This window comes from Desmodus rotundus, chromosome 3 (assembly GCF_022682495.2).
Source record: "Desmodus rotundus isolate HL8 chromosome 3, HLdesRot8A.1, whole genome shotgun sequence".
NCBI classification, from domain to species: Eukaryota; Metazoa; Chordata; class Mammalia; order Chiroptera; family Phyllostomidae; genus Desmodus; species Desmodus rotundus.
The window spans coordinates 108,092,764-108,108,106 of NC_071389.1; the positions used below are offsets into that span (position 1 = coordinate 108,092,764).

The 15,343-nt window shown below is 41.2% G+C and overlaps 1 protein-coding gene across 1 annotated transcript in view; it reads right to left on the bottom strand.

Moving 5' to 3' along the window:
* Window positions 1–8,521: 8,521 nt before the first annotated feature.
* Window positions 8,522–15,343, bottom strand: part of LOC112323178 (protein POLR1D) — a 48,141-nt gene continuing 41,319 nt past the window's right edge. Inside the window, exon 3 of the mRNA XM_024580818.3 lies at window positions 8,522–9,644. Coding sequence (XP_024436586.3) covers window positions 9,377–9,644 — 268 coding nt within the window. The 3' untranslated portion in view covers window positions 8,522–9,376. The remainder of the gene's footprint in view (window positions 9,645–15,343) is intronic.

Sequence of the window (15,343 nt, forward strand, 5' to 3'; positions counted from 1 at the left end):
TCTCCCCCTCCCACTCCCTTATTGACAACCCTCATGTTCTAGTTGTTTGCCTAGTTTGCTCTCATTTTTGTTTTATGTGTGGTCATTAATAACTTTGAATTTGCTGTCATTTTTACTGTTCCTATTTTTGATCTTCTTTTTCTTAGGTAACTCCCTTGAACATTTCATATAATAAGGGTTTGGTGATGATGAGCTTCTTTAACTTGACCTTATCTGAGAAGCACTTTATCTTCCCTTCCATTCTAAGTGATAGCTTTGCTGGATACAGTAATCGAAAAATGAGGAGAGGCGTAGGAACCTCCAGGACACCTTGAAACATTCCAACATCCGAATTATAGGGGTGCCAGAAGGAGAAGAGGAAGAACAAAAAATTGAAAACTTATTTGAACAAATAATGCAGGAGAACTTCCCTAATCTGGCAAAGGAAATAGACTTCTGGGAAGTCCAGGAAGCTCAGAGAGTCCTAAAGAAGCTGGACCCAAGGAGGAACACGCCAAGGCACATCATAATTACATTACCCAAGATTAAAAAGAGACTCTTCAAAGCAAGAAAAAAGTAGTTTCTTTTCTAAGAAGGTTGGCAGATGGGAGGGGAACGGGGAGAATGGGAGAAGAGGTGAGGGGATTAAGAAGTACAAATAGGTGGTAACAGAATAGCCATGGGGATGTAAAGTACAGTATAGGAAATAGAGGAGCCAAAGAACTTATACAAATGACCCGTGGACATGACCAATGTTGGGGTGATTGCCTGAAGGAGTGAGGGGTACTGAGTAGAAGGGGACTAAAGGGGGAAAATCAGGACAACTGTAATAGTATAATCAATAAAATATAATTTAAAATAAAAATAAAAGTATATACTTATTATGAAAAAACCCACACTATTTTATACATACGATGTCTGTCCAGAAAGTATCCAGCCATGTACTATGAAAAAGGGAGACATTTATTGAAGAAGATACAAGATACAAGAAACATTGTACATAGGACAATGATGCCTCAGTCCCCTTCAAAATAGGCACCTTGGGACCTCACACAGTTCTCCCAATTGCCATCAGCTGCCCCACCATATTTTCCTGAATCTCCTTGACAGTCTGAAATCTCTTTCCTTCCAAAGGTGATTTTAGTGTTGGGAACAGCCAGAAGTCGCAGGACACCCAATCTGGGCTGTATGGGGGCTGAGTCACCTGGGTGATTTGATGTTTCACCAAAACACTCTGCACAACATGTGATGCAAGAGTGGGCATGCTGTGGCGATTAAGCTGCCAGTCACCAGTTTCCCATAGCTGCAGCCTTCTGATATCATCTGAATAGTTTCCATGGAGGAATGGTCAAGCTTAATGCGAAATTGGATGCAGATTTGTTGATCTACTTGCTCAGTCATTTTGGATACGATGGCCACACAGTACACATGCTCACTCAGCAGCATCTATTGCCCCCAGTGACTAGAACAGTGAAGTCATCGTTGTTCACTCATGGGCATTCCAGTCCACTTGTCTTGGATGCCAGTTTACATCAATGTCCACAGACCATTTTTTGTTATATTAACAATGGTTGGACTTTTTCTGGACAGACCTCGTTGCGTATATGTATACATGTGGAAGGAGGATCTTCTTACAAAGCAGCAATAAACTTCAACTGTAAGAAAAAGACTTATGTGTCATATAGTTACTATAAGCCAAGTGACTTTCAGTTCATACAAGTAGTCCTGATGTTTTGGGTCCTGAATCTCCATGCAGTTCTTCAAAACTTAACTGTAGTCTTGACTTTTTCATAGATGTCACTAGTGAATACCCTTTACTCTTTACACACTAAGTCTGCATTTGCCTTCCTACCGGAGAGCGATTGAGCCAAAAAGAATGGGCCAACTACATCCAAAATGTGGACATAGCCCATCGACTATGTAACACAATAGTTCATACCCTCTATCACTAAGAAAAAATCAAAATGCTTGGCAGGCTTCTTTCAATCGTGGAGGCAACATATATTTAGAGTGACTCATTTGCCTGGAACCAGTTTATGCATGTTCTCTTGATGTAATTTTAAGTAGCATCTTGTTCATTTAAAAGTGGCTAGGCTTGAACAGTAAATCAAGTAGTTCCCTGCTCTACCATATCTGAGTGTGCTTTTCTATCCATATACTGGGAAATCCGTGAAGCTGGCAGATAGGAGTGGTACCAAGAACAAGAGAATGCTTTCAAATTAGTTCAGGTTGCAAGGTAGCTGTCATCCCCAGGCCTTATGATCTGCAGACCCAATGATACTCACTCAGCATGTCTGTAGCAGATGGAGATACTCTACAGAGCTTGGGCAAACTCATATAGGAGAATTATAGTTTAGGTCATGGTACCTAGAAGAGCCGTACTCTCCTGGGAAAATACCAAATCTCCTATTGAGAAAAGCCTTCAGTATCGCTTCTGGGTCTGGATAGAGACTAAACACCTGGTCATGCGACACCAAGTGACAACATGGCCAGAGCTGCCCATTATGAACTGGCTGTCATCCAAAAGTCATACTTGTGAATCAGCACTTCGATTTCAAATGAAGTGTTAATATGAGGTCAAGCTTAAGCAGGTACTGAAGGCATAGGTAAGATTTGTAAACAAATGACTTAGCCTTCTGATGCACATATTCCTGCTGCCCTTCCCCTCTCCTTCACGTTACCCCTCATGCCTCATTACAAGTTCCCTGTTTGTCACAGGGACAACTACAGTGCTATTAGTCCCACTCATGGGGGGCCCTAAAGAATACTGAGGTAAGGACACTTCCCAATGGGTAGAACTTCCAGCTGGGCATTTGGTTGTCTAACTTAAATGGGGAAAGGTCAGAGGTGCAGATCTACACTGACACAGGCAATGGCTAAAGGGTTGGTCAGACAGTCAGAGACATGGCGGGAACAAGATCAGAGAATTAGAGACAAGGAGGTTTGGACAAGAGGTATCTGGATGAATGTCTTAGAATGCATACAGTGTAAGAAGCCGGTGTCCTGTGTGAATGTTCACCAATGGGAGTCCATAGCAGAAGAGGCTCTCAGTAACCTGGAGTAGAAGATGATTCATTGTGTAGGTCTCAGTAAGCACCTCTCCTCTGCCTCCCAGTGGGCTGGTGTACAAGATAAACATGGTGGCAGGGGCAGAGGTTATGCGTGAGCTCCACAACATGGATCTTGCCAACAAGGCTGATTTCACTGCCACTGCTGAGTGTCCAATCTACTAAAGTGTCCAACCTGCTAAACTCAAGAGATCCATGTGTACCCCCATTGAATAGATGCCTGAAGGGACTAGCCAACCTCTTGTGGCTGATTAATTGCATGGGATTCCTTCAAAAATGGCCATCATTTGTCCTTATTAGAGCAGACACTTATTCTGGATATAGATTTCTCTTTCCTGTCTACCATGCTTTGAGTATCTTCATCCCTGGATTGACTGAGTGTCTTATATACCATCATCTTTTCCTTACAATTTTACTTATGACAAAAATTTACTTTATAGCATTAGAAGTGAGACACATGTCCAAGGGATTCACTGTTATTATCACAAACCCCATCAGCTACAAGCAGCTGGTCCTATAGAATGATGGAATGGCCTATTGAAGACTCAAGTATGATACTGGCTGGGAGGTGACACCTTGTGAAGTTAGGGTGTTGTTCTATAGAACAGCCAATAAAGGGCGCAAATGAGGGCAAAATCCAGCGTGCACTCAGAGGGCCCACACATAAAGCCACAGACTTCAGTAATTGCAAGTGAACAGCTTGCTCTCATTCATGTAAAGGCATTGTGTGAACTATGGCATGACTCTGGCCTATGTGGCCATGGCTGTTTGAAGCTGTGGTAATCTTTCACTAACCTTTACCCCGAGCATGATCACTCATGCAGGTGTCCCAGAATTCCTCTTAAGCTTCCTCCAGTTCCCAACATGTAGTACCAATTTTCTTTTAATATTTATGGTCAAACTCCCAGTTTAGCAGCATGAGCTGAGAGGTGACTGAAACAGCCATGGGGTAGTCTTACCTTTCAGTTCACTGGTCTCACTACCTCAGGTAGTGCTCTTTCTCCACAGGACACTAAAACTGACCTGCAGAGCTCAGAGATTTAGGGATAGGGAGCACGTGTTTTGGAGAATGAGGATGATATTTGTCACACCCTTCTTCTGATTTCCAGACCTGGTGTGTTCTGGCTTTAAGAGAAAAAGAATCATTTACTGGTCACTAACTCAGAGCAGATACCACAACCTGTAAAAGACCATCCCAACCTTATAATGTGTGACCAGATCTATAAAGGAACATGGGAAAATGAATGTAATTAACATGTAAGAAAAGAGGTCTGTGATTTATTCACATTTTTACATTGATATTGTTGCTAAGTTTGTTCACTCAGAACCATTAAGAGGGCAAGACAAGTGACATAATTTAGAAGAAAATAGCTTTAGCAAATACCTAGATGAGGACCTATATCAATACTAAATTTAACACAAAACCTGTGAAACTCTTAGAAGCAGGATTTCTTTGTTAACAAAAGAGAACATTTTAAAGATCCCTAGAAATATGGAGCCATTTAACCTTGTCACTAGTAGTTTTTCAAGAGAATCTGCACCACTACATTCTTGTCACCCAAATTATAAAAACCCTCTAATTTTCAAAGGTTAAAAAAAATCATTTCCATTTGCATTTTTTAACTGGTGAGATGAATATTTTTTCATATGCTCATTGAACATTAGTATTTTCTGTGAATGGTCCATCTTTTGTTGTTTGTGCTCTTGGTGTGTTCTAATAGTTTTACATGAGCTGGTTATATATTGTATGTTGTCTTCTGTGTTGGTTATTTTTGAAATCTACACACATATTTTTAAGATTCATTAGATATGTACATATTTTTAGAACTCACAAAAATAAAAATTTTGACTTAAAAGATGAAGATGATAGCGTCTGTGTGTTTTGTGCCCCTGACCAACAACCAGCCGCTTCCCAAGTATGGAAGATTGGACAACCCCTGGCAGGGCCAAAAACATTTTGAGAAGCAAATACTGTGCTATATGGATACTCTGCAGCTTTAAATTTGGAAGACACAACATGGCCTAGAAGATATTGAGAACAGGAGCAAAATTGTTCAAGTCTGGACCCAGGATGTTCTTGTCATATGTGCTTGGTTCTCTAAGTGTTTACCGAATGAGTGAGTGAATGAATGGTTTGTCTTCATGTAGGGCATAGGATTAAAAGCCAGTTTTGCAGTTTTTCCTTTGTAAATTAGCACTGAGCTTTGAAAGACTATCCATCGGGCTAATAGGTCTGAAATTTGGAATAAATGGAGCCTTGTAACTGGACAATACATACTAGTTCATCTCGAACACTGAAGGAATTAATGAGCAAAAACAATTTATGAAGGACAGAAGACTACCTTTTTAGAGTATGTTATATCTAGTGTTCATCTCATGTAGAATATTTTTGTTATAAAAGCCAAAGGTGAAAATTGTAAGGCTAGATAGATGGGAGAAATCACTCGTCTAATCGACAACTAATGGTATGCTCAAATCTGTGTTTACTATTGGCCTTTTAGTGATAATGCCCAGGGCCTTCTGCTGAGATTTAGAGCATGGTTATCCAAATCAAAATTATTTATACAATTATGTAAAATTATGCTTATAATGTCTCCTGCCAGTTTAACGTAGATTCACTTACTTCTTTGTGTTTCCACGTGTCTGAGCGCGCGCTTCTTGGCAGTCTTTTCCAAACTGAGAACAAGAGTTTCCATTTGGCAAACTAGTCTCATCGTCTACACTCAGATGGGCCACGGGGCAGGGCTGTCTACGATGTATTCACACACCTTTCCCAGGTGGGGAAGGGAGAGGGGTAATATACTTGCCTTGGATCATAGGATATCACTCATAGGACCAAAGAGGCCTTGACTCTAAGACCCCTTAACTCCCAAACCCTGCTATTCTTGCGGATGGAAAAAGGAGAGGTTACATATAAAATAGCCTAAAATATTTGCTTCACATGAGAGTTTTGTTTCTCCTAGATATATTCCATCAGCTGCCATTTCACGTCACAACATAATGGTAAGTGTTTTTGTTCCTTGGACAGGGCTCTGCATTCAGGTTTCCAGGAGTAAATTTCAACCAATATAAAATGCATTGGTTGTAAAAGTTCCTTAAGCTCTTAAACTGGGACTCCTTGGGCCATTGAGACATGCCAGTCCTATGTTCTGAGGAAGCTGAGTTTGGATCAAGTTTGGACCAAGTTCGGCCAATGGTACAGGGAAGAATGTAGGTTTTAGATTCAGACAGTCCTGGCTTCTGATAGAATTTCTGCTACTTCCAAGCTCCGTGATCTAGGGCAAACATTTTAACCTATCCTGTTTCCTCATTTATAAAATGGGAGGAAGAGCACATTCTTCATGGGATTGTGAGTAGAGTATGTGGACACAGTTTAAAGGGTTATCATAAATGTCCTCACCACCCCCCACCCCCCACACAAAATGGTAAGTGTAAGGTAATATATGTATGTGTTAACTTACCTTATTGCGGTAATCATTTTGCAATATAACATGCAAATTGTCACACTATCCTTTAAGCTTAACATAATGTTATATGATAAATACATCTCAATAAAGCTGGGGGGAAAAGGGACTAAAAATTTTTGGTCCAGAAGTGGTGGACAGTAAATGTTGTTGTCCACAAGGTTCAGTACAGACGACCTTGTGGTAAGACTACTGGTGGGGTTAACAAACCTGAGGAAGGTGGTGAGGCTTCTCTCTATCGGGAGTTCACCTCATGTAACGCCTGCCAAACAAGTGCTGGGTACCTACCAGATACTCCTTACGACCCAAAGACAATGGCATGACCTCCAGGAATGAGAGGTATTTTAATTATAATATAAAAATACAAGTGCCATACTAAGTCACATCGAAAACCAGTGAAAGAATGATAAATTCTACCTAGTAGATCTGAGGCAGATCTACTGCTCCCCACCACCACCCAGTCAAAAAAATAATCATCATCACAGGGAAATTCAAAACTCCAGGGCCATCTTCCAGAAATGCACCGAGGAAATGTCCTTTTGGACTCGGCCTACTCTAAGTAAAATGCCCACCCCAGGACCCTCCCCCACCATGGATGAGCTGTTTAGAAAGACCAGCCACCAACAGGTGACTGGCTGTGGCAGAGACCACAACTTTTCAATCACATTTCTTAGAGAGTATGTTTTTTAAAATGAGGTAAAATAAAATAAATTCTGCTAAGTCACATTTGTGTCTATGTCTTATTTGCTTTCTAATGAAGGCATGAAAAGCAGTTCCTAATATTTAGAGCCAAACATTTTACACTTTTGTCTCTACTTACTTAAAAATTACATACTCAGTCCAAACATCTTAGTTATGGATGAGGAAGATGACTGGAAAAATGACTCACATAAGGGCCCGCAGGTAGCGGAGAGCAGAGGCAGGATGGAGGTTTAACTTCTCTAACTTCTATCCTGGGCTGTGTGATCTCTAAATATAGTTATATTGTGGAGCGAGTAGTAACACTGAACAAAAGCTCGGTTGGGCCAGTATGTTAACCACAGAAGTAGGAGGTAGCTGGGGTGTATATCTTAGGACCAATCCTTCCCTAACATTTACTGTATAGATATGGATTAAGAAAAGATAATCTGCTCTTAACATTTATATACAGGAAACTGTGGCTACCCTTGATGAAGGTTTTAAAGATTCTAATAAAATTTTCACAAATGGAACAGAGCTTTCTTAAAGGGAAAATGATTTTGTAGAACACTCATTCCTTTACCACAATTATATAGGAAAGGTAAGTACGATTAGTTTAAGAGCTTCCTTTACTCTTGAGTATGAGAATATGCTCATTAAAATCATCACTTTTTAAAGAAAAATGAACTTGCCAGTTTGCTCTAAATACAGAGTGATAGGCAAAGGATTTGACTTTGTTTTACTCAACAAGAATTTAAAAAACCTTCACAACTCTGATAAATATTTAAATACAAAACATTTCAAATTTAGCACAAATAATATAGGCTAATGATAACTAGATTGGGATAAAGTCATATGAACCAAGTTATTCCTTTTGTGAGTCTGAAAGGGACGGGATGAGTCCCTGGGTCTTGGGTGGGAGAAGGGACGGATGGAGCGAGAACACTCTAGGTTTGTTACTCCTGGGCTTGCAGCTCAGAGCAGACTGAGGATGTGGCACAGCAGCATGGTGGAGAGAGCAATACAGTCTATTCTGGTTTCTCTATAAATACGCCAAAGCGAAATTTTCGGATGTGCTTCTTTCTAGCTTTTAGAAAGGGCTTTTCTTGGCTGCCAGGAAGCAGGGAGCAGGACTGCGGCAGAGTGATTATCTGGGAGCAGCCAGGCATAAGCTCAGCCACTGTGGAAACTGGGAGGGGGGCGCAGAGAGAGATTCTTCTTCCTTTTGTGGACTGGGGAAGAGGGTGCCTGGTGACATTTTCCTTAGTATAAAAGGAAGAATACAGGTTTGAAGGTTTGTAATTTTTGTATGTTAAAGTCATACCGATATTGAAAAAAAAACAAAAAGAAAGGCACTGTAAACACTTTTATTTAAAATTAAAACTTTTGAAACAACTATACTAAGAGTGGTTTTCATAGATCTTTAACTAAATAAGACATAACATTAAAATAATTCAGTACACTTTAACTTTTGAGAGTTCTTTTTAAAAGCACCACTTTAAGCTTACATATTAAAAAAATTAAATATAGAAAAATTCTTCTATCTCAGGAATGAGTTTGGGAATGCACAAGGGACAACAAAGCCAATCTTTAACCTCTGCTTATTGACAGGGAGCACTCAACTCAAAGCCATTTTAAGAGCTTCCTACATTGCTCACTTACAGGAAAACAAACGCAGAGTCATCGGAGTGCTTTGGTAAATTTCTAGCCCTTGGAAGGCTACAACTTTCCTTAAGTATGATTTCTAAATTTTAAATTTGTCACCCCAAAAGGTAAAGTGTTGGATTTACATGTATTTCATTTTTTGGAGAAATTTGGAGAAATGACCACAATTGCAGCACATCCAAAAAACCAGAACTAGTTTAACAATCTCTGAAAACCCTTGTGTTCTAGTTTTATCATGAAACCAATTTCTAAACAAGATAACATAGAAACAATGCATATGTACACTACACTCCTAAAGTAGCTTAAACTTGTCAAGACATCTGCAAAGCAAGTCCCTTTGTACTAATTTCCTTGAGGACTTTCTAGGTCACTTTCTGCTTGTCACAACGCAAAGGACCTACCGCAAAAATTGCTCTTAGGTGTTGCTCTGCCAGCTCAGGGCATGTCCTCAATAACCTTCTCTGAACACCCCAGGCTACCACATGTAACAGCACCTGTGGCTGGTCATTCTCCGTCCCTGCCTCATCGCCTGTTTGACCGCTTTTCATACTTGTCCTGGCTGCTCCGCTTCCTCGGTGGAGAATGACTGACGGTGCTTCGAGCTTGGAAGCTGTGCTTGTACGGGTGGGCTCTGTGCTTCTTCCGGCTTTCTTCTTTTGGGTTCTGGCTCTTTGTAGGTTCCTTATCACCCTCTTTTTGTTCATGGTCTTGCTCTTTATGGGAGGGGAGTGTGTTCTTAATTGTGTTAATGAGAAATCTTTTATTGGTGCCAGCAAGAGGACACTTCATCCTGGGGGTGAGAGGAAAAGCAAACAATCACAAATCAAATAGCTGACTCCAAAGCTGAGCCCAGGAGCATGGCTGGTGCCCAAGAGTTCTGCGCGCAAAGCACCAAGTTTCTGAACCCGTTCCGCTTTCCTTGCATGCCACCTAGTGTAAACTCTGAGTACACGGGGGAACAGTAAGACACTCGGAATTCCTGAGGCTGACTGGCTGGACCTCATCTGGACCTCTTTCTTCCCCTTTGGGACTAACTTTTCTACTGCTTTGTATGTACAGGTATTGAGTGCAATGCAAATTAACTGAATCATTTCATATTTTCTCCTTAAACAATAAACGCCTGATTTGACTACGATTTGCATTTTGAGTGAAATATATTGTGGCTTGCTTTTAATTATCAAAGAGTAAAAATAAGTCCCTCTCCAAGGAACAAAAAAGTGTACCCTGCTATTTCTTAAATACTGGAGCTAGATGATTTAATCTAGAAAAAAAACTATCTAAAGAATCCATAAAAATAACCAATATCACCCCAATAAATTCAACAAAAAGATAATCTATAAAAAGACAACAATCACCTTTTATCTTTTAAAAACCTCTTCCAGCTTCTGTTTGGGGACTGCAGCTGTGCTCTGCTGGGGAGCACTGCACACACGCCCGCCCTCCGGGTGCGTTTCTGTGCGGCGTGTTTGCGTAGCTTCGTGACTCAAGAGCACCCCGGAGGGAGGATGTTAATTAATTAAACTGTTAATTCACATGCAAAGTTATACTTACATATCACAATATTTATTTTCAGGTGTAGCCAATCTACCATTTTGGAAACGAAAACCCCAAATGAAAACCTACATATTTCTTTTGGCCTTGAGACATCTGCTGTCTGATGGGCTAATTTAGGTGGATATTGATCCCCAATATCAGCCTGGCTGGTATTAAAATAAATGTAGGATTCTATAATCTCCACTTCTATATCAAACTTTGATTCAAAGAAAATCCCATATAATACTTCCAAATCACCCCACCGGCACCGCACTGCAGTAATTTTGTAAGTTATTACTGTGTAAGTGGGATAGAAACAGTCATCAGCCTAGTGTCACCTATAGGGAGGTCAGGCCACCTCAGGCAACCAGAATTGGAACTAAAAGGAGGAGACAAAAAAAAAGTCTCCTGCTGCAAATAAGCAGCTGTTGAGCCTGCATGGTCGGGGAAAACATTTGAGAAGAATCAGAGATGGATATACATTCAGTGTGCTAGGCATGGTTCCTGCCCAGACCAGGAAAAGTGGCTGGGGAATGAACTGGAACAGAAAGAGCTAGAAGAAAATGTAGAGAAGAGGACAATGGAGGGCAGCAGAGTCAGAGGGAACATTTAGAGGTAGTGATGGCACTGTTTGTTTTTTTTCTTCTTGAGGGGAGTTGTTTTCTTTTCCCCTGGGAGTATTAGAGCCATGGTGAATGAGATGAGGAACAAGGGGGAAAGGTGACAATGAAGAGCAAAGAAAAAGTTTTGTAAGTACTGGGGGAAAACTATTAGCTCTCCTTGGCCCTGTAGGGCTTTGACAAGCTTCCAGAAAAAGTACAGCAGCGTCATGCTGCCTCAGTCACAAGAAGGCAAAGCCATTTATACCTCCCGAAGGTACCTTAGCACTAGGCCCTCTGTGCAATGACAGCATGCGACGAAAGGGCAGGCCGAGCTCTTACTTCAGTGGCTGAATAGGGTATCACTGAGTTCAGGGACTGCTTTGGCGAAGAAACTTGAACCACTGCAGTTGCCAACTCAGCAAAGATTCAGGAAGAGTATGACATACTGGTATCATGAAGCAGCACGACACTGCGAGCCTGCAGGAAACACTGTCCTTTAATGCAAAATATATAATACTACCACCCCATTTTGCCAACTGTGGCCCATTTTTATGAATAAAATAGAAATAAAAATAGAAATTTTTATGAAAAAATGGGCCACATACATCTCTTAGATATAGGAGGCTATGAACAGTGGTGAATAATACCAAGGTACAGAAAAATTCTGGGGTATTTTCATTGGAGTGGGCCATTTCAGTGCTGGTATAGCTAGTCATACTCTGAATTAAACAAGTGTGGCAATATGATTATTGCCAAATGGGACAATAATCTTAAAACGAAGACTTTGTAACTCCTGGTGAGTTCCACTCTATTTTGCTATCTCCCATGTGAGATCATCTTTAACTCCTCTTTCTTGGCTGAGATGACCAAAAACTTGTTCTGTTACAGAGTGGCAGAATTCACGGAGTGAGGGCTGTCATAGGACATGCTTCCTAGTCTCAACAAGTAACCAAAAGAGCTACTAAAAGAATGAGATAGTTTTTCAAAATATCCACATGAAAGTTGGTATTTACATCTCTTTTTAACATCAACGATGGCATTTTTAATGTTGGTTATGCCTAGCATTCTATTCCAGGTGAAATGTCACGGACGGCTTAGAGAGACTGATTTACTTGAGGGCAACAGGAGGGAGGCTTCAAAAGTGACTTCTCTCAAACATGCCAGGACACATTTTAGAGATGATGACAAGTGCTCATTCAAACTCTAGTAACAAATAAGGCACAGCACTGAGATAAGGGGTTAGTTGCAAGCACATGTGAAGGTACATGTAGTAAATGATTCCGTATAATGAAAAAATCTGCACTAAATATATTAAAATATAAGGAGAGTAACATCAATGCTGATGTTTGAGGAAATCTATTGGGAAAGAGCTATGGTGGCCTTAATGTGGTAATGAATTTTGCTGAATCTCATAGCCAGCTGTTTTATCACTAAGAACTCATACAACACGGTATATTAGCAGAGCACACATGTCTTGGAATCATACTATCTATAAGACTGGAAAACAATTTGAGACTTGGGCCAAAATGGAGGCATAGGTAAACACACTGTGCCTCCTCACAGAACCAAAAGAAGGACAATGACAAATTTAAAAACAAAAAACTGACAGAAAATCAAATTGTGTGGAAGTCTGACAACCAAGGAGTTAAAGAATAAACATTCATCCAGACCAGTAGGAGGGGCGTAGGCAGGCACCTGGGTGGAGAGGACTCATGGCAAGGCGGCGACTGGAGGACCAGGCAAGGAGGTGGCTTGCAGACTGGGCAGTCCCACATTCCCGTGCAGATAAACCAGGAGGAACAATTGGGGAGCAAGACAGACCACACAACCCAGACTTTCAGTGCAGGGAAATAAAGCCTCAAAACCTATGACTGAAAACACCTGTGGGGGTTGAGATGGCAGTGGGAGAAACTCCCAGCCTCCAGAAGAGTTCATTGGAGAGACCCACAGGGTCCCGGAACATACACAAACCCACCCACCCAGGAATCAGCACCAGAAGGGCCCAATTTGATTGTAGGTAGCTGGGGAAGTGACTGAAAACCAGCAGAGAGCAGAGCAAGTGGCACTGTTCCCTCTCAGACCCCTCTGCCACATACAGCATCACAACTCAGTGATGTGGGTTGCCCCTCCCTGGTGAACACCTAAGGCTCCACCCCTTACTACATAACAGGCAGGCCCAGACTAATTAAAAAATGGCCCAAATGAAAGAACAGTTCAAAGGTCCAGAAAAAATACAACTAAGCGACGAAGAGATAGCCAACCTCTCAGATGCACAGTTCAAAACACTGGTAATCAGGATTCTCCAGGAATTCACTGCATACTTCAACAGCATAAAAAAGACCCAGGCAGCAATGAAGGTTGCATTATGTGAAATAAAGAAAAGTCTGCAGGGAACCAACAGTGATGGGAAGGAAACTGGGATTCAAATCAACAGTCTGGAGCAGAAGGAAGAAAGAAACATTCACACAGAAAAGAATGAAGAAACGAGAATTCAAGAAAATGAGGAGAGGCTTAGGAACCTCCAGGACATCATTAAACGTTCCAACATCTGGATCATAGAGGTGCCAGAAGGAGAAGAAGAAGAGCATGATATTGAAAACTTATGTGAACAAATAATGAAGGAGAACTTTCCCCAATCTAGCAAAGGAAAGAGACTTTCAGGAAGTCCAGAAAGCTCAGAGTCCCAAAGAAGTTGGACCCAAGGAGGAACACACCAAGGCACATCATAATTAAGTTATCCAAGATTAAAGATGAGGAGAGACTCTTAAAAGCAGCAAGAGAAGAGGAGAGTTACCTATAAAGGCGTGCCCATAAGACTGTCAGCTGATTTCTCCAAAGAAACCTTGCAGGCAAGAAGGGTCTGGAAAGAAGTATTCCCAGTCATGAAAGGCAAGGACCTGCATCCAAGATTACTCTATCCAGCAAAGCTCTCATTTAGAATGGAAGGGCAGATAAAGTGCTTCCCAGATAAGGTCAAGTTCAAGGAGTTCATCATCACCAAGACATTATCATATGAAAAGTTAAAGGGTTTTACCTAAGAAAAAGAAGACAAAAAATATGAACAGTAAAATGACAACACTCACAGCTATTAACAACTGAACCTAAAAAAAACAAAAACAGAAACAAAACTAAGCAAACTAGAACAGGAAGAGAACCGCAGAAATGGAGATCACATGGAGGGTTATTAGTGGGGTAGTTGGAGGGGGAAAGGTACAGAGAATAAGTAGCATAGATGATAGATGGAAAATAGACAGGGGGAGGTTAAGAATAGTATAGGTAATGTGGAAGCCAGAGAACTTACATGTACGACCTATGGACATGAACTAAAGGCAGGGAATGTGGGTGGGAGGGGGTGTGCAGGGCGGAGGGGAGGGAAAATGGGAGAATGTAACAGCATAATCAATAAAATATATTTTTAAAAAAAGACTGAATGAGAGACACATTATATAATCTGTCTGTTGCCTCTTATTAGTTAAATGGGGATAATAATAGTAACTATATTAAAGGGCTGCATGCAGATCAAATGAGAACATGTCAACTGCTGACACTAATACCTGATTAATAACTAACACTTATAGTGTTACCTTTGGTGCATATCCTACTTCTATTACTTAAGTAGCTGTCTGACAATGGGCAAGTCACATAACTCATCTGTAAATCAGTTTTCCCCATATGTAAGTGGGAGTCAGAAATACTTACCTTGTAGAGCTATTGTGAGGATTTAATGAGATAATGCATAAAGCATTTAGCACAGTGCCTGGCATACAGTAAATCTTCAATACATGTTACCTAAGGACCTATAATTTCTTATTCACAAATCCAAAATTTAAAAATATCTGAAAATCAAGTTCTTTTTATGATACCACAACTCAGTTGGCAGCAAAATCTGACCTAAGCTCACACTTGGGTATTCACGTCTAGTCTTTGTCCCATTTAAGTTAGGCACTCATATGTTTTGCTAAAGAAGTCATAACATGGGAACCAAGATGGCGGCGTAGGTAGACACACTGCGCCTCCTCGCACAACCACAACTGACAGAGAATCGAACAGCAAGGGGGACCGACACCAAGGAAATAGAAAATAAACATTCATCCAGACTGGTAGGAGGGGCGGAGACGGGCACCGGGGTGGAGAGGACTTGCGTGGCTGTGGCAGGACTGAGACTGGTGGAGTGTGGGACAAACGGCGCAGGCAGTCCAAGCACTAGCAGACCCTGTGACCCCACATTTGCACAGATAAACCGAGAGGGCCGGACTCAGAGTGGCAGAGAGTGGGGCAGGTAGAGAGGCGGGGAGCACCCTGCGGCACCACATTCGCCCAGATAAACCAGAGGAACTGCAGGCAGCGAAGCAGA